General features: G+C 46.2%; 1 protein-coding gene across 1 annotated transcript in view; it reads right to left on the reverse strand.

Moving 5' to 3' along the window:
* Positions 1-476: 476 nt before the first annotated feature.
* The window catches only part of LOC107208051 (BEN domain-containing protein 5), an 880445-nt gene continuing 861346 nt past the window's right edge, over positions 477-19575 (reverse strand). Inside the window, exons 12-13 of the mRNA XM_015635922.3 lie at positions 13931-14027; positions 477-2663 (exon numbers count right to left, since the gene is read on the reverse strand). Of these exons, the coding sequence (XP_015491408.1) occupies positions 2540-2663; positions 13931-14027 (221 nt within the window). The 3' untranslated portion in view covers positions 477-2539. The remainder of the gene's footprint in view (positions 2664-13930; positions 14028-19575) is intronic.

The following is a 19575-nucleotide window of genomic DNA, read 5'->3' on the forward strand; positions in this document are numbered from 1 at the left end:
AAGGCAGATGCTCTTGGCAGATAACCTTGTGTTTGGATGTTACAGCATTGCTAGGCAGGTGGAGAGGATGGGAAGAAGGTTAGCACCATGGGACTTGACAAATGGGATGTCATCATTCCCCATATGGGTAACTGTCTCCAATCTGTGCTCTCTGTGCCACTGAAAGGTTGGGATATCTCAGCAGAAATGCAGCATCTCTGGCTGAGATGAGCAATCTACTTTAGGTCTGTCTTAAGACCCACAGATTCCAGGCTGTGGGGCAGATACCTGTGCACAAGACAAGTAAGAAATGGAGACAGTGATTTTCAGGAAAATCCAGTTATTAAATCTAAACTTAAAAGACTGAATTTTACAAGTCTGACAGAGGGAGCCCCTGACAGCTGATAACTGGGCAGCACAAGAGCTTCCCAGAATCATGGTTGAAGTGATCTGGGAGCCTGTGAGGAGGAAGAAATGGAAATGAAACAACACACTCGTTCCACAGCTGCTTTTATCACTTTATTCATATTTCTAGAGTAGGCTTTTTAGCGGCTAAGCAAATATTGAAACTCTCTCATTTTATATATATATATATGTATGCATATATAGAAACATCCAAAAATAAATAACAAGGAATTTTGCAAGAGTTTTTGCAATGAACATGGGAGAGGACATTTTAACTCCAGTAAACCAACTTTGAAAGTCTTCCACTAAAACCCTATAAAAACCAATGATAGTCATAAATTAGCACTAGATTAATTCAAAGGAGAACTTATCCCCCCTCTGCGTACCTTCTAATCCATATCTCCAAGAGGTCATTTTAATTATCACACTGTCACTGCTATTCATTACTCTGCTTTTGGAGACAGAGCCAGCACTGTGCCTTTTGGATGCCTTGGAATTCATCATATGAAGGCATTTTATTCTGCCCAAAAATGTACACAGTTTAACCCTCTCACCTTGAAATATGGACAGTAACAGGTTTGCTTGGTGTTTTAAATCATTTTTCCTTCCAGTAGGATACCTCCTTGCTTTCAAGCAAGTTCCCTTTGTCAGAGAACAGCTGAAGAAAGCTCAACTAATGGGTGGCTAATGCACAGATGCACTGAGCTCAAGTTTTGGCAGATCTGAGTAGCTTGTCCTTCCTCAGAGGTATGCCAGAGCCAAGCTTTTGTCCTTACTCATACCCGCTCATTCTTTCTGGCTGCAGTAATACAAACTGGATGGAAACCACGTGTCAGAGGCTGCCCATCCCACTGGGATGTGGGACCCAGCTCAGCCTGACTCTGTTCCTAGATCATGGCATTTCTTTCCTGGGAAAGAAGAGAGGGACAACCAACACATTTCTTTTAGTAGAGGACAGTGTCTGGGGTTAGTACTTCTTCAGGGCTACCCCACACCAGGAGGAACTCATTCAGTCATGTTTCATTCATCTTTTTTCACCCTCCGTCTCATTCATCTTTTCCCTCTCTTTCCTACTGTGTCTTGGCACCTTCTCTCCCTCAAGCTACCATTCCAGCCCAGCTCCTGGCAGAAGACTGAGGAGAAGCTGCTTCCCAAAGCTTTTGATGGGTTGAGAAGCACTTCTGAGTGCATTCTCCCTTTCCATCCCCTGGGAGACATTCAGACTCCACTCTGGGCCACCCTTTTTTTGTCTCCAGTTTGAGAATGAAGCTCGGATGTTTCAGAGAGCTCCACAATGCAGGAGACAAGACTGCAGCATGCTGTCCGTGTCCTGGGGTGGTGCTGAGGTTTCACTTGGGGTTTCTTACACAACACTATTTGTTCACCCCTTTCAGCACCACTCCTCACTGCCTCAGTCATGCATCTGCTGGCAAGTCTGGTCTTTCTAGGCCCCAAACAGCTTCTGATGGAGGACCACTGTCCCTGCCTGTTGGACAGGCCTTGCAGCAAGGGTCATGCTTGCAGCCCGGCAGCCCCATTCCTCATATGACTCCTCTCCTCGAATGATCTGATAGAAGAATGGAAAGCCCAGCCATGCAGTGGATGGTAAACTGCACACTGAGGAGCACCTGCCTGGCTCCCAGAAGCTATTTATCAGGCTCTCTTAATGCAAGCTAACAGGACTAGCACATGCAGTAGGCATAAGGGCTTCTGAGCCTGACACTAGAAGGGGAGACATCACATGGTGCAGTAGAAGACCCAGAACTCCCTCGTTAGCTCATTGTATGGATTACCCCTTTAAAGAGAGAGAAGGGGACTGGGGGAGGAAGGAGAGGCTTTCTCATTTTAACAAATAGCTTTTCAGCCACCACAAATGATTTCTGCAAATCTATCAGTTCACTCTTTTTTTCCCCCCCCACCAACAGATAAGAAAAAAAAAAAAAAGCCCTGAAATTGATTCACCATCTATAAATAAAAAAGAATCAATAGTAAAATTTCTAGCTAATTTCCCTCACCCTCTTTGCTCCTTGGACTATTTGTTATCTTAGAAATATTTGTCTGGGGGAAAGAAAAAGAGAAACATCATTGATTCCTGACTGTGACGTGTTGCTCCGCATTGCCCTACAGCTCTCCTCTCCTCTCCTGTCCCCTGTCCTCAGCGCGTGGAGAGAAACGGGTCCTTCAGCTGCGCCTGGCTCCTCTTCCCGGCTTTGCCTCCAGCCTGGCTGTTCCCTGGGCCCCGCTGGGCAGGGCATTTATAGTGTGGCACGTTGTCCTTCCTGCCAAAGGAAGAGAGAGAAGACAGGTGGTGTCAGACACTGCGGGGCTCCGGCAGCGGGTGAGCGTGTGCGGGGTGCGCTCTGAGGAGGAGCCACGTGTGAGGTCTCGCAGCTTTGGAAGGCTTTGGCAGCTCGAGACAAATTCGAGGTGGTTAAAGACCAGCTGGTCCCATCCCTTTCTGGCCAGAGCAGGGTTAGTCCTTCCAGGAGGCTTCAAGGGCTTTGTGGTAGCTCTGAGCTCTCCAAGAGAAGGGTCCCATTAGTTCTCCTTGGGTGAAGCACTCCCCATTGTTTTCTCCTACCAAGGTTCCTGTGCACCTGAAATATTTCCCTTCATTTCTGCTCATGAAAAGCTCTCCTCTCACTGTGAGTATTTCCTTCTGGACATGTACCATTCACAGGATGGCTGGGTTCACACATCTGCTCACAGCTGGGTTGTCCCCACTGCCAGGTGTGTTCACAGCTGGCTCAGTCTTTGGGGACACACTCTGATTGTGTGGCCAGGGAACACCCAGCAGGTGATGCCAGAGCTTCCAGCATCCAGACCAGTTCCTGCAAAGAACCCACAAAGATGTGATACTGCTGTTTCACTGCCCTTAACTCCAATTATCTGACTCCAATTACCTAGCACTTATGCCAAATTCCAGTTGTCAGTAAAGCTGGGAGTTTCCAGTGCCCCTTTCAGGCTGCAGCCCCAGCAGAGCTGTGTGAGTTTTTTAACTGGCCTCCAAAGGAGTAGGGTTGTGATAAATACAAAGTACTTTTTGCAGTGATGCCCCAGGAGCTCACAGGGTAAGAACTGAGCTTTTCACAACCCAGCACCACAGAACCAGCTCCCCAGCTTCCCACAGCTTATCTGGTGGAAAGACTCGCTTTGTAACACTTCAGTTCCTGATAAGGAACTAAGTCTCACTACTTGTTTCCCAGACAAAACACTCTGTGTGTGTATTTACAGTGTGCGTGATTTTCATTACTTTAAGGAAAAGTATATCTCTATTACCAGTTAATTCTTTAACATTTCTGTTCTATTTACTTATAGACCCTTTTTGCTTAGAGGTTGTAATTAAAATCCTCCATCTCACAGCCCACCACTCTCACTGCCCCTCCTCCCTCTGGGTCCTGACACACTGGTCACAGACAGATGGACACAAGTGCCCAGACAGCCTCAGCCCTGGTCTGTCTGGGCAGAGCCAGGCCTGGGGAAACTGGGTCACAATTCATTGTGTCCAGAGGCTTCCTTGATGAGAGGCTGAACTGCAGAGAGTGTGAGTCCTGCATCCCTTGTTCAGGGAGGCTCAGCCAGCACCAGGCTGTCCCAGAGCAGGGACCTTCACTTCACAGTCCCTGCCAGCACTGGTGGCTCTCAGTGGGACTGAAAAGCTGTCTCTGAGACAAACACCAGGACCAGGAGCCAGAGGAACTATCTTTGGCTGTCCTATAAGCATGCCTTGGGAATTCCAGTGGAGAGTGGGGGGTCCCTCCACACTCACCCCAGAGCAGCACCATCTCTGAGCAGCCATCACCATCCCCTGCAGATACATCTTCAGACAGCTTCTCCTTTGTACAAGCAGCAAAACCCAACTATCCATTCCCATCCCGAGGAAGGTAATCAAACTGTGCTGTCAGTGTTGCTCACACCAACCAAGGGGCTCCAGTGACCCTTCAGGCAGCTCTTGGCCCCCTCAGCCATGCCTTGCCAACTCTGTTCATTTTCCCTGCTGTGACAGGACACAAATAAGAAAGTCCTCCCCTTGTGCCTGATATGCTCTTTGAGCTCTCAGTCTGCTCCCTCTTAGGTCAGTTATTTGTATTCCCCAGGGCAGCTGCTGACCCTGGGCAGGCTGGTGCTGTACCAAACCCTGCTGAGACTCAGGCAGTGAGAGGAGCTGTCTGTCACACATCCATGTCACACGTCAGATGTGAACTGACCTGCCAAAGGCCATGCAGCAGACCTGGGGAGAACTGAAAAGAGCTGATGAAACCCCAGTTTTCTTGATCCCTGCACCCTGATTCACTCCAAGGAATTGGGCTTCTCCATAGTGACACAGAGAAACCTGCCTTCCTCACCACACAAGCGTGTGTTTTTCAGTGCCTCTGCTTTTATTTGCAAAAGGATGTTTTAATAAACTTTTTAAAAAAATTGTAATAATGTAGTTGCTAATGCCCAGGGCTTAGAGGGCTTTACCTCCACCAGCCCTCCCCTCCTCCCTGCTGTCACAGCTGCCACAGTTCAGCATTTACTGCATCTCTACACTTCAATCACCAACCTAAGGCAGAGTAGTATTTTGAAGAGATAAACATTGAGACAAAAATAAATAAATGAGGACCCTGTGAGGGAGACCTGAAAGGCACAGTGAAGTGAGAACAAGCAGTTTCTCTGGTTCTGTGTATAATTACATTGACGTGTTCCTAGACAACACTGGAGACCCAAACACAGCAGCAGCTGTGAACCAAATGGAGACTCATGAAAAACATCAGAAAAGCAGCCAGGCAGCCCATCCCTTGTCCTGGGGCTGCATCAGCACTGCCCATGTCACTGCTGACAGCCTTCCTGCCTGCTCCCAGGGCACAGCCAGCACTGGATGGGCAGGCAGGGCTCACCTCCTGGCCAGGCTTCCATGCAGACCCCCATTTCTCTGTACCCACTCCAGTTACTGGAGCAGCACTGCTGAGTGTCACTGCCACGCTCCTCTGTGCAAGTGAAGGGAGCAATATAATGCAAAATATGCAAAGAGGACAAAAATGGGTCTTAAACTTCCTTTTTCCTGATTTGGTTAACATGGGAAAAGGAAACCCTGTCATGCCAACAGCACTTGCAGATGAGATTTTTAGACACTGGCCTTTTTCAGCCATCCACTGAACTGAAGCATCATGAGAATCAACCACTCGGTTCACATCAGGTACTTGTGACAAAGTGTTTTTTTGGACATACAGCCAATTGACAGTCACAATCAAACCACAGCTCTGCTACATGTTCATCGCACAGACAACAGTTAATCTTGCAGCCATGCAAACTGTTTCTCAAATTGAAATCTCAGAGGCATAGCAATTACAATACCAAATTTATACCACATCTCTCACTCAACTAATTGTACATCCAAAAAATCACCACTTGAATAATCTGAATACATTCACCTTTACAGCTAAAAAAGCCTCTGCTACATGCTTGATCTCAACACAATTTTGAGTTACAGAACCCCATGGGAAAAAAAATGCCAGCCTCTGATTTCAACAGGAAAATTGCTTCTATCTAAATACAGCAGATGCATAATTCACACTGAGGTCTAACAGCCTGATGTTCCCAGCAAAGCTCAGTTTTACTCTGCAGAATTAGGGACATTGCTGTTGCTGCCTGTAGCTCTCCCAGCCCATCTACAGGAGGACAAGTCCTGTATGCACCTGCTCTGAATGGAGTGTACAAGTCCTCATCCAAAATAACTATACCTGGATTTCTAATTTTTAGCAAATCTTAAGTGCCTTAAAATGAATTAGCAGACTTAAAATCTGGCTGATGTTTTGGATGAGATGATGTGTACAGAGCCACCAGTGGAGGCACATTTGTGCTGCTGTGGCATTTGGAGCTCTTTCACACACACATTTTTGACTTCTGTTTCTATCTCATGAAGCAAGGCAAGGTGGGGAGATTTGAACTAGTGACTTTGCAGCTAGTGTATTAAAGAAAGTCAAAATAGAAGAGAATTTAAACTGCAAAGGGAGGTAAAAATAAAGTTATCTAAGCTATGTGAGTGAGATCAAAAATGAGTCATCAAGGCTGGAAAATGGGTAACCTCTGATCCCTGAAACGAAGAAATCTGGCTGCCGTCTTGTTGCTGCTGATCTAATTTTTACACTTTCCCCTCCATACAGAGGAGACCTGTTTCCATTGCATCCATCACAGCTAAACAATCAGTGTCTGATCAGTCCCAATGCTTCACTCTCAGGGATGCACAATTAACCAGCACCATGTTTGACACTGCAAGGGGAGCGCAGTATTTTCTGGGAATGCCTGACAAGTTTCAATCGTAAAGAACACAAACCAAATGACCCAACAGATAATGACAGCCAGTGCCCTGACAGTTAGATAATGTGCGTGCTCCAAAGCAAGGCCAATTAGAAGCAATAAAAACAAATTTGAAATGTTAGAGCAAAGGTCAGAAATCCTCAGCCATTACCACAGGCTTGATTTTGCTTTTTTTCAAGCGGTCACCAGCGCCTATTTCCAGTAAGTGAGCACACAGTCATGTTTCCCAGGTGCCCACCCATCCATTACAGCACATTGTGACTTCTGGGACACACACACCCCACTGAAGTGGTGTGTGGAGAATCCCAGCACTACCTGGGAATCTCATCAGGTCCATATCCTATGGCTCTGCCTTTCTGAGTGCAGGGGCTGGCCCGCAGTGCTTATACAGGAGGCAGATAAAAGAGGGTGTGCATGTCTCTCCCTCCACCACAGAAGGGTTCCTGCTGCTGCATCCATCCCTCAGTTCCTGACCTCCCTTCCCAGCTCAGTGCACCAGGACACACCTGCTTTATCCAGGAAACAGTGCCCTGAGGCAGGAATGATTAGTTTATAGCTGGAGCCACACTATCACACAAGAGAAGGAGCCACAATTACAAGCAACTCACGTGGCTCACACACAGCCACCCTTGTGTACCTCTCACCCTGGAGTTGGAAGCTGCAGAGAACATAGGAGTGGGTTTTGTCTTGGTTCCTGTCCTCCCATTTCCTAAGGAGCAGGAGGGCAATAATGGATTTATATGCACTCATCTGATGAGATGTAGCAGAAAATGGCAGTCTCTTGAGCTGGTTCAAGTTATAATACTGAGATTAATCTGCTATGTACATCAGACATTATCCATGTCAACCCACCCTTCACGTAGGTCCCTGTCTCTGCTTTCAGAGCAGGGAAATCCCAGGCTAGGGTGATGCATGAAGTTACACAAATGCTGTAAATCTGCTTATTGAGCCCTGACTTCCTCGGAGCAAGAAGACCAGGGAAGGAGAAGGAAAGCAGGTGGGTACCTGCAGACATACCTATGTGAAGATGCCTGTGAGAGCTAATCTAAATACATTTAGGGTTTAAATGCAAAGCTGATTAGTGAAACCACAGCAAGCTCTTATGTGATATGCTCCTTCAGAGTTAAAGTAGCCATAATTCAATTTACTCATTTAGCTCATTTCCAAAAAGTAAATTAAGGTGGAGTAAATTAAATTAAAACAGCTGACAGCACCTTCATTTCGAAAGGGGTTGTTAATGCGGACCCAGTCTACTTCATACAGTAATGCAGATTTTTTTTTGCCTGCTAGGCCCCCCATCAGGCACACCAATTCCCCATCCTGAAGTACTTTTACACTCCCTCTGTTCAGGGAGTCTCCAAGAGCAGGATCAAGCTGGACATGTATTTGGGTGTTTGCATGTGCTTAGTGTGCACGTGCCTAAATCCAGGGTAAAATCCCTGCAGCTGGCAGCCTCGTTCCTAAGTGTTTGAGAAGCTAATTGTTGTAATGAGGAATTTTGGTGAAGCCTCTGCTGGGAGCTGGTCAAGCACAGCACATCTCTAAACTCTGTAAATGAATCCTTTTCATGGAACCCATGCAAAGTCAATGTTCAAAACCTGGAATGTGTTCTTTAGTGACAGCTACAAGCATCAAGAGTTGCATAAAATGTGCAGACATGGGAGCGAGCTGACAGATTATAATTACCAATAGAAAAAGGGGGAAAATCCCCCCAATTTTTTTTTTTTTTGGCAAAACATATAATTTGCCTTTAAACCTTAGTTGGGCTCCCATTAGTAATACAATTTACAGACTTGGAAATCAAATTGAAGCAGTTTGACTATTTTCTATTTTGCTGCCCTCACTCCATTTCCTCCCTCCTCTACAAACTGTAAGAGGTTTTGCTGACCTTTCACATTTGGTCTAGAGCATTTTTTCTGTTTATGACACACTGCTCTCCTCTTAGCCACTGAAAATGGTGGGAGAAAAGACAACAAAACAATAATTTAAGTTTGGGAGAAGTGAGCTGGGGATGGAAACAGCCTCTCGGGAATAAAGCAGGGAGGTAGCTTCACTCCCTGCTCTCACCTCAGTCATGGCCAGGTCAGAGAATACACAGCCAGATGTAGGTGAAACCTCAAAAATCCTGAGCTTGAAAGTGTAGAGGGGAGTTTTTCTGAAACATGGGAGAGGTGAACTGGGGAGAACATTCCCAGTGGGGCAGAAGCACATGCCAGAGAGCAGCACAGCCCTGGGATGGTATCAGAGCCACACAAGCTCTGGGCACAGCTGTTTAGTGTCCAGATGGGGCTCAAAATGAGTTGTCCAGGTAGAAGGACCTACCTTTGGTCAGACTGTGCCCACACACAAAGGCTTTCCCCATCCCCAGCCAGTGTGGTGCAGAAGCCAGTGCCCATGGCCTGTGAGGATGGTGGGATGGTCCCGTGGGCAGACCCAGCCTGTTGGAGACGCAGCTGTGCTCTCATACATCATCATTAGAGCTGCAAAGTCAAGCAGCAAAAGGAGGAATTGCCAGAATAAAGGCTGTCAGAGCAATTTTAATTCACCCTCCTGGCAGATATGCCTCCTGATGGGGTCTTTAATTACCTCATCACAGCCTACTTTTTCTTCAACAAGGCTGCTGCTTTATTCAGGGCACGACGGACAGACGGCAATTAATGAAGGGCCAGTCAATATTTTGTTCTGTCCTTTTTTCATTCAGTGTGTGGCCCCAGGCATTATTTGCCACATGCCATCAAATCCTAGCTCTTAGAATTATTCATCTTCTCCTGGGCTTTTCCTTCATATGTATCAGTGCAGCAACTGTGAGGTTCCCACAAAGGAAGGAATTTCTTTTCCAACACTTCTGTGAGCAGAGCACCTGGGTTTTACCAACAGACAAATATGGGGCAGGCATGAGCTGCAGAATGCTCCACCAGCAAGGCCCAGGTGGCATTTTTCAGGATACCCACGCTGTCTCTGTTCAAAGCCCATCTTCCCTAACCTCTGCCAGAGCTGTTTAAATACTCAGGACATCTAGAATTTGAAATTCAGTGTGTCCAGAATATGACTAACATGGACCTGGTGGCTCTCAGAGAAAAAATGTCAGTGGTCTAAAGAGGGAAGATCTCTGCTGATGCTGTGCTGGAGCAGGGCTTTGTTGCAGCCAGGGATCCAGAGTGAAAGAACAGAGAAATGCCGATAAGGGCAAAGGGATGAGCTTCAGGCAGGGCAAGCTGACTGGCATTTGTGAATTTTTAACCAAAAGTTCTGTTTTTCTCCCTTAGTCATTCCCTGTAACAGCTGTACTCTGCTGTGTCTTAATGTCTTACAAATTTTTCACCTTTTACCATCCTCCTTTCAGAGGAGGACATTTCACACTTTCAGCCCAAGAAATCTTAACCTTTCCTCTGGCACAAGTAGAAAGAGGTGAGAACAGGACAGAGATTCAGTAAGAGGAAGAGCTCCCTGTGCCACTGGCAGCATCAAAGGGAGCCCCACTCGAATGGATTCCAGTGAGTGCACTGGAACTCTGGTCACTGAACAGCTTAGGAAAAGAACAAGAGGAGAGGAAGGGCATGAACCTTCATTGTTGTCCAACAGCCCCTTTCTGCTCTGCTCTCTCCTGCTCTGTGCACACTTAACCCCCCACCTTAGAGAGCTGTCTTAGTGTCCAGGACGGGCTCTCTGAGCCTCTCTCAAGCACAGCTAGGTGACAGTGCTCTCTTCTCCAGCAGCTTCTGCAGGCAGCACAGAGCTCTCTCTTGCCCTGCTAGAAATTCATGGGCCTGCTGGCCTGTCACTCAAAAGAGCATCCAGCATTTTCAGCAAGGCTTTTAATTCATTAGCTCACAGAGGAAAATATTCTAACCTTGCCCTCCTCAGCTGAGTCAATGATGCTTTCCTACCTTGCCTCAGACAATCACCTTCAGGAAAATAATTACTTAGGATGCTGATAACAGCAGACATTATCTTTGTGAACTGGGTGTTTGTTTGGGATTCACAGGGTCTCCCTGCCATGAGGACTGCAGGGAAAACTGGGGTTACTGCTTGAAACCTGACCTGCCTTTGCAGGCTGTGGGAAACTCTGTGGTCACTGGGCTCACTCCAAGGGGAGCTGGGGGAATGCTGGAGGATGCTCAGTCAGAGGGAAGGGGCTGAAGGGTTCTGGGAGGAGCTGGATGAGCTGTGCTGGGCTCCATCACACACATACATGGAAGAGGTTTCCCAGAAAAGCTCTGGATTCCCCATCCCTGGAAATGTTCAAGGCCAGGTTGGATGGGGCTTGGAGCAACCTGGTTTAGTGGAAGGTCCACCATCTAGGGGATGGAACTGGATGATCTTTAAATTCCCTTCCAACCCAGAACAATCTGTGATTCTGTGATATGTTGATCTACAGGTGGCATTTGGGCTCCTGTATGCAAGGACAAGGGAATTTACCCACAGGTCCAGCCAACCAGTTGGATTCACTTACAGGCACATAATCACATTATACACAGAATACAGATACAGTTATTTCTCTTGACCCTTAAAATGAGCTGCATTTTCGGTAGCAGAGGGTGCCCCACCTCCAGCCTCAATCTTGTTCTGTAACCAGAGCTGTTGCATCAGTTATTGCCTCTTACTCCAGATGGTCCTGATTCCATTCCCACTGAACTGCCTGCATTGCCTGTGCTGTAGGATGGCTGTTCTCTGACAGACTGACTGCATGGACGAAGATCTTGTGAAGGTGCCTGAATTTGGGTGCCAGCCCTATTTCTGACCCTCAGGTGCACCTCTCTCTTTTTGTGCCTCAATTTCCTTCTCCAAAACATGGTGATTCCAACATAAACATTTCCTTCCTTACAGTCAGACATGCTCTGGAAGTGTTGCAGGTTGTTGCTATTTCCAGGCCTGTCATTCTAACACATTTTGGCTGCACTAATTCCCTCAAACAGGAATTGTTCTGCCTGTCCTAGTCTGGGACAAAGCAAGCAATTAGTTGTCTCTTACACGTTTATTAACTCTGCAGCTTTCTTTCAATGACTATGTGAAATCCAGTAATGTTTTAATATATTTTCATAAACTGTGGGCACAACATGTCCTGTTTCCACTAATAACCGTGCCATATAATTAGTCCTGATTACACAGATATTTAGTATCATTTTACATATTCCAGTCCTTTCCTAGTGCCACTGCCTAGCCAAGGCATATTTAAAGCCACAGCCATCTCCCTTCTGGTTCCCAGCAGTTTGCAAGAATTCTTTATGGAGAGGATTGCAGGTAACACAAATTGCAGATTAAAAGAACAATTTCATTTCACTGGTGTACATTTTAGGTGTATATATATATATATATATATATATATATATATATGGCTCTGATCAAATGTCAGGTGACAAAGCCCAGGATACAAATAGAAGGCATTTATCTACTTACAGGGAAAAGCCAGTATTTGAAATCCATCAGGAAATTAACAACATGAATCTTTAAAAATCTATTCCTTAAACATCTGTTGGCTTAGGGCTGAACATTGACCGTATTTAGGATTTTACTGTGAAGTAGCAGCCCCCAAACAAAAGATCCCTCGTGGCATTAGGCTCTGGTGGAGGAACAAGAAAAATTTACTCTGTGCAACCCGATTAGAGATGTGTATCTTTCCCTGCTGGCGTGGCTGTCTCTATAGAGATGGACATGGATATTTGATGAGATTAAAATGCTTCAGTTACCACTGTCAGTGGTTCTTTAATTTAAAATGAAGGAAGCAAACAAACATTCCTTTTGATGAGGTAACTGAGTGATGCTATGGAAAAGCACTTTGCTGTCAGGTGGTAATTAGGTTCAGTAATAGTTGTGGGTTTTTAGCCTTGGAGGCTGTGGCCCCTGGGAGTCTGAGAGAAATGATACATTCAATTTCCAGAGGAGAGGAAGATGCTGCATGCTTTTCTCTGCTAACCCTGCAGGTCTCTGCAGATAAGAGCATTCAGAACTGCAGTGCTGACAATCCTCCTTGAGCCAGCCTAAACTGTGGTGTCAAGATCACAAACAGAAAAGGGAGATGGGCTCAAAGCAGGCCTAACACAGGCAGCCTGGCTCTGACCACATGTATAAGGAACTGCCAGAATGGCTGCAGTGAGATGATTTTTAAAGGCTGCAGAAGGAACTCCAGCAATTGCTCTCTGGTCTGGGATGATATTTGTAACATCCATCTTACACATCACTAGAAAATCTTCAGTAGGAAAGTGTCTCTTTGTAAACATGGAACATTCCCACAGCTACTCTTTTAAGGGAGGAAAAAAGCGGGTAGAAGGAATCTCGAGGCTCAGCTGCCTCCCTTGCCAATTTGGAATTGCCTTTTCCATTGCAAAATAGAAACAATATTTGGTTGTGCTGTTAAGAGTTGGAACCCAAATGAAACATTCCAATTGGTCCAAATGCATTCAATTGAAATTTTTCAGTTTGGAGACATTATTGCAGTTTTCTCAGAACAGAGGCAAATACTGAATATGATGTTTCCCATGAAACAGGTGCTCTGGTTCCTGCCCTGCTGCCCTCTTCCAGCTCAAGGAGTGCTGGTTCTGCATGAACAGCCCAGTGGTATCTCCCCTGCTCCTCACACAAGCTAAGGAACACTGAAAGGGCACGGTTGGCCAACACCAGGGAAAGACCAGCAGTGCTGCAGGGAGCCAGGCATGGGCATTTCATGCCTTTGTGCCTTGCTCACCAGTGCCTGACCTCGTGTCACACTTCTTTTTGGACTAACACCCACTGAGCTGGTTGTGAAACTGGAGTAAGGGCTCAGAGAGAGAGGGGGTCCTGGGTAAAGTGTCCAGCTGGGCTGGCAGAAGGAACCTGCCAGCACTGCAGCAGCTCCAAGGGGAGCTGGAGGACTCTGCCTCAGCACAGGCTTGCCAGTAGCTTCCTGAAGTGCTGAAAAAGTTTTCACTTCCAGAACTAAAACTTTGCGAAATAAAAGCGGGTCTGATTTGCTCTCAGGAGATAAATGAAGGGTAAGTCCATTAAAGATACTGGTGTGAGATTGGTGTACAGCAGACAGAATTCAGGAAAGATATTGATATCTCCAAAATCCTCTGAATATTTTTTCAGACATAAACCAGGTATCTTTCCTGATCATAAATGCTTTATTTCCAAATGGAATTTCAATAAAATAAGCACAGTTAGACTAGCACTTATTATAAAGCCGTAATGCAGCAGCACTGAAGTTTAGTTATGAAATGTATTAAAAAAGCAGCCTGGATAAAGCAAGAGAAATTGCTTTCTGACCTACCGAGTTTTAGGAGTAGGTGCTAGAGGTCCCTCCACCAAGGAGTTCAGCCTGTAGTAATCCAAGAATGTCCTGGCCACATTTCTTCCAAGCTTCATATCTGTGATTTTTTAATTAAGGAGCATTTAGAAAAAAAAATAAAAATAATAATAGTAATAAAAGCAGAGTCTAAAGGTAAGTTACTGCTGGTTAATGCAAGAGCAAGTTTTACATACACAGAGCTCATGCTTCAGGCAGACATGACTTAGGCAGGCAAATAAGGTTGGGGTCATCTTGTTTGCTTCTTGTTTTCACAGGCAGATGCTTCATAAAAACACAGACAGGAGGAAACAATCTCCCTTTCCCCCCACGCCTGGCTGCGGATCCCTGTGGTTCTCATGAAATAATACACTAGACAAAAGGGGCCCTCCAATCTCCACATTCAGGGAAAATAATTACCTTAAAATGCTTGGATACAGGCAGTATTTCTGTATCCAGGATACAAGGTCAGCTATACCATGGTGTGAACCTGCCATGGACCAGTGTACTGAAGGTTGGGATTAATGCTGTAGCCCTCACACCTTTAGCTCTGACCCCCAGAGTGTCATGGGAGAATTCACTGTTCTTTCCCTGTGTTGTATTCGGGACCTGAAATGGTGATTTTAGCACTGACCTGGAAGGACAGTAGGTTACCTTAACGAGTTCAGCAGTAACTCTGGTGTGTCTTCTCTCCTCACTAGCCAATATTTCTCCTTCAGCTAATCCCAGAATTAGGCAGGTGCTGCACATCAAAGCTGCTATGAAGAACTCAGGGGCACAGGAACCAGACCTTCCTGAAGGCTCAGCTGCTTACAAAGAAGTTGAATAACCTGTGGATTGCATTAAAAAACAATATCCCAGACAACATGTTCATGGGGTGAATCTGCTGCTCATGAGAAAAGCCATCATTAAGTCTGCCTGTTACAGAGCAGCATCTCCTTATCATCTACAGGGTGATGTCCAGCTGGGAATTATCCCATGGACTCCACTATCCACAGCTGAAGGGGGCTGAAGTCTCCTTTATTTGCCTGTTTTGAGCTGATGCCTACCCAGGCTGCAATAACCACATAGCACTCCAGGGCACTGCCCCAAATGGTCATTTCAGCAGGGCTGCTGCTGCACAACCTGGGGACTCTGATGAGACCTTTGCATGCAACACCCAGCGGTCCAGGGAGATAAACCATTGCTGGGTTGTTCTGTGTGCATGTATGCATGTTCTGCTTTATCAGTAGTTATCTGATGATGTTTCCATTAGAGGAAAATTCCAGAAGTGCAGCATCCCAGGGGCTTCCAGCAGTGCTGGTGAAGACACTGGCCTCTAAATGAAGCTTTTATTACCCGCCCACTTACATTAGACACATCAAAACAAGTGAGCATGAGACATCAGGTTCACACATCACTGTGAGGTCTCTTTATCGTTTATTTATGTATTTCTAAGGAAGGTCGAACTGATGTGACAGCCTTCTGCAAAAATCCAGCCACCAGCTCTGCCAGTGCTGCAGTCAGGTCTCCTGGCTGACAGTGACTCCTGACACTGCTTTTCTCTCCAACGATCTTGTCCTGATTTTCCAGCTCCCACCTCTGTGCCTGGGGATGGTTCCATGGACCTGTCCCTGCTGAGGGTCTATTGTGACACCCTTGTTTCGATCCTAATACCGCACGTGCTGCGGGCACCTCTGTTCTCCTGGCCAGCAGCAGGGCAGAGCCTCAGCAGCTGCTGAGCTTCATGGGCAGGGAGAGGCAGCTCTGTGGATCAGCACCAGCTCTGTGGATCAGCACCAGCTCTGTGGATCAGCACTGGCTGTTCCCAGCTATGGCACTGCCCAGCGAGCTCCCCTCACATCCTACCAGCACTGCTGGGTGACACCAGCCCTGCGTGCAGGGAGGTTCGGAAAGTCGGAGACAGCCTAAAGTTTAGCGATTCGAGGGAGGGCAGTGTTGCTCTGAAAGTGTTTTGTGATTGTTTCTGGAATTTGGGGATGGCTGGGGGTAGTTTGGCTGCTGCAGATGTGGGCTCAAAGCAGTGGTGAAGGTTAAGAGTTCAGAGTAGTCTGAGGAAGCCAGGAAGGGGAGAGGGCTGTCAGACACTTAAGGGATTGAGAAGACTAACATGGCTTGATCTTGTAGTTTCTTTCATTTACTCGTCACTTTAAAGACATAAAGTGGTAATTGGACTCAGTAAAGTCTCTAGGACATTTTGTCGGTGGCAATCTCAGAAAGCTCCTCTGCCAGAAGTGGCCCTGCTGCCCTTTTCTTTGTCTCTCTGCATTGCTTTTGTTTGCACGGAGGGAGCCTGCTGTCCTGGGGGAGGAAGCCCTTGGATGGCAGTGGGTGCAGCCGAGGAAGTGGCTCCATGAGCTCCTGCCTTGCAACCCTGCCTTAACCCCAACCTGCAGGAATCCAGTTCCACTGCTGAGCTCAGGTCTCAGGAACAGCTTTCTGAAGCTAAGGACAGCTAATCACTGGAATAACCTGCCTTAGCATGTCGGGAAATGTCTAGACCAGAGGTATTAAAAAACAGGTTAAACCCGCAGCAGACATGAATGGTTTAGGTGTAACTGGTGCTGCATGAAGTTTGGGTAAGGGAACATAAAAGGGCCTCTCTGGCTGCTTCACCCCATCTACAGTTCTGAACATATTTTTCAACCCACAGAGACCTGTTTGCTAAGATTGCTAAGAAAGGTAAGGACATTTTGCAGAGCATGGACACACAGATAGAGAGCATGAAGAAACTGGAAATGCAGTGCCACCAAAATGTCACAAAATGGGAATAACTTGCAGTCAGCAATGATGAAAAAAGACTCAAACCAGCATGGGATAAAAAATGTGCGTGTTCTAATATGAGTCTCTCCAGCCATCCTGCCCCCTCTTCTCTGCCTGTCACTTCTGCAAGGGATGAGTGGTTTCTGTCATGGAAATCAGGCACCTGATACATAAAAACAGGAGCAGCAGCATCAGTCTCTCCCTGTGACTGTCCAGCCTGGGCAAGAGCTGGCATGGCTCCCTCAGCAAGCGCCAGCAGCACGTGTGTGCAGAACCAGTAGAGGAAAACAAATTAAAGCAATAACATTTGCATTTATCTCTGTGCATGGAAGGCTCAAACTCCACTTTGGCTTACAGTGTATCCTGGGCACGTAAATAACAGCTACTGCAACACAGACCCACTTCTGCTGCGTGGTTTGGTCGGTTGGTTGGTTTTTAACCAGCTTCACATGTGCTGTGTGCCCACAGGAGCTCCCTTCCTAGCCTGAACTGCACTTGACAGAAGGCCATTTCCCAGCTAGTCCCATCATGGGAGCTCAGCTCATACAAGACAGTCAAAATGTTTTTGGGAGGGTGATGATAGAAACAGCTGGGTGTATCTTCACCTTCACTAGCATCTGCAGCTCCCTCTCATCTCTCTTCCTCCTCCATAGTCTCATTGCTCCATGCTCCGTATTTCTACCTGGAAGTGGAAACCAGTGTCCCTCCTGCAAACGCCCTTCTCACAGCATTCCACTCTGTGAATGGCATCAGCAGATTTGGGGAGATTTCAGGACAGTCTGTTTATGCACAACTCTGCCAAATTTCACAGATGCTAGGAGGTTCAAGAATCGTGCTGGGCTCTCTGCAAAATCCCGCATGTTTATGATCCCTACCATGCCCCACAGCCCAAAGCTTCCCTCCCTGGTAAGAAAGGAGGACAGAGGAGTGGGGATTCTCACAAGCCATTACTAGTTTTCAGCTGACACAATTCATTGAGCCTATTGTGAGCAGTCTGCCTAAGCTCGAGCCTCTGGAAGTGCAGACAGAGCCTTGTTCTGTCTGTGCATGGAGGCAATAAAAATCTCAATTTGGAAACCAGTTAGCAGTACAAGTCATTAGGGGAGGTACTAAATGTTGCTGCTTTAATAGCTCACTGATCCTTTAATAATGTCACTGCTGCAGAGCATGGTGGCACCATTCGCTCGCTTTTGTTTTGCTTTTTGAAATTCAGGGTCATTCCACTTTCAAGTGAGTGGATTATCTCTCTTTTCTCCTTCTGCCAGACACTGCAAACTGCTTTAAATAATTAGAAAAAAGGATGGCTCCTTCAAATTCACAATCTCATTTTCATAAGGTCCAGTGTCATTGCTTTGGAACGGGAAGAGAAACCGTGATGGTGGTAAGGATTTGACAAGGGCAAAACAGTTAGCAGCCCCCACTCATCTTTGATAAGTCCTGTGGGGTCTCTGCCAAGCAGATTGGATCTCTGGTTTTATGTCTCATCTAGAGGACGGCACCTCCATCAATTTGAAAGACTGCACTGGGTTATTAGCTTATGGAATTCATCCAAGTTTAGTCCTAAGTAGGATTTGAAATGTGACCATTCAGTCCAGAGGCACCACTGACCAGACCCACGCAAGTCTTTTGTTTCAGACAAACAGCTTTAAGTTATCCTAAAGACAGACAGAGAGGAAGAAAAAAAAAAAATGGAAAGGAAGAAAGAGGGTAAGGAAAATGAGAACAAAGAGAAAAATGAATCTTTTTAATAGCTCAAATTAAAAACAAGAAGAAGCTCTTTGTTTGACGCAACTGAATTTTACAGCAAATCTCAGTCCACCACAACGATCCTGTTATTTATGAAAAGAGGGTTATTTTGTTTGGGAGAGTCCCAGATGACTGTGGTCAGAGAGCATACTGTCAGCTTCATACAGTCTCAAGAGAAATATGGATGAGGTTTTCTCATCCGTTTATAACAGCTTCCATCAATGGATCAAACCCCTTCCTGACTCGAACAAGAGCTCTAATGGAAAATGGCATTACAGGGCTTTAAACCACCATGTTATATCATGCCAAGCCTGATCAGAGCTAGTCCTCTATTGCAGCAGAGCTGTTTTCACCAGTTACTTACTTATTTTGTTTCACTGTGCTGACACTGTTCTCTAATAAACAGATGCTGCCCCAATCTCATCTCCTGGGGGGCCCCACTCCAAGCAAAGTGTAAAAAAAATAGAGGCTTGGTGGTGCAGGAGGGTGGGGAGAGGGGCTGTTCCAAGGCTTTTCACCAGCATTTAACATGCTGCAAGTCTGGGTGCTGATGATGCATCCTTTCCTGGGACTCACTCTAGGGAAAAAAATGTTCCCAATGCCTAGCACAGCTGGCATTTCAAAAAATGTATTTCAAAATGTATTTCAAATTTTGTTTGAATGTATTTTCATGTATTTCAAAATCTTTATCAATGGTGAAAGCTTCTAAAATGGGAGTATGGGGAGGAGATTGGGCTTTCCATGGTTCCAGTGTAAGAACCAGGCTCAGTATGAGAATTACTGGGGACTCCCTCTCATGGTAGTCAGCAGGTCAGACTTGAGAAATGCAGCCAGACCATCCAGCCTTAAAATCTATAAATGCCCTGAATTGCCAACCTGGAAAACCAGAGGGACTTTCCCCAAGGAGAGCATTTTCATTCCCAACAGCTTCAGCTCCTGACCCCACATGGGACAGATGCTTTTGGAAGCAAAAGGTAACAGCAATGACGAGCCTTCATTTTTATTCCTCTTGTGTGTTATCAGGGAAGGAACCAGGCAGAAAGATCCCTGACCGACTATTTCAGGCTTTCAGGCCCTTTTCCTGAAATGCTTGATTGTGGTGGAAGAAATTACGAAGATGG

The sequence above is a fragment of the Parus major genome, chromosome 8 (genome assembly GCF_001522545.3).
Source record: "Parus major isolate Abel chromosome 8, Parus_major1.1, whole genome shotgun sequence".
Taxonomy (NCBI): Eukaryota; Metazoa; Chordata; class Aves; order Passeriformes; family Paridae; genus Parus; species Parus major.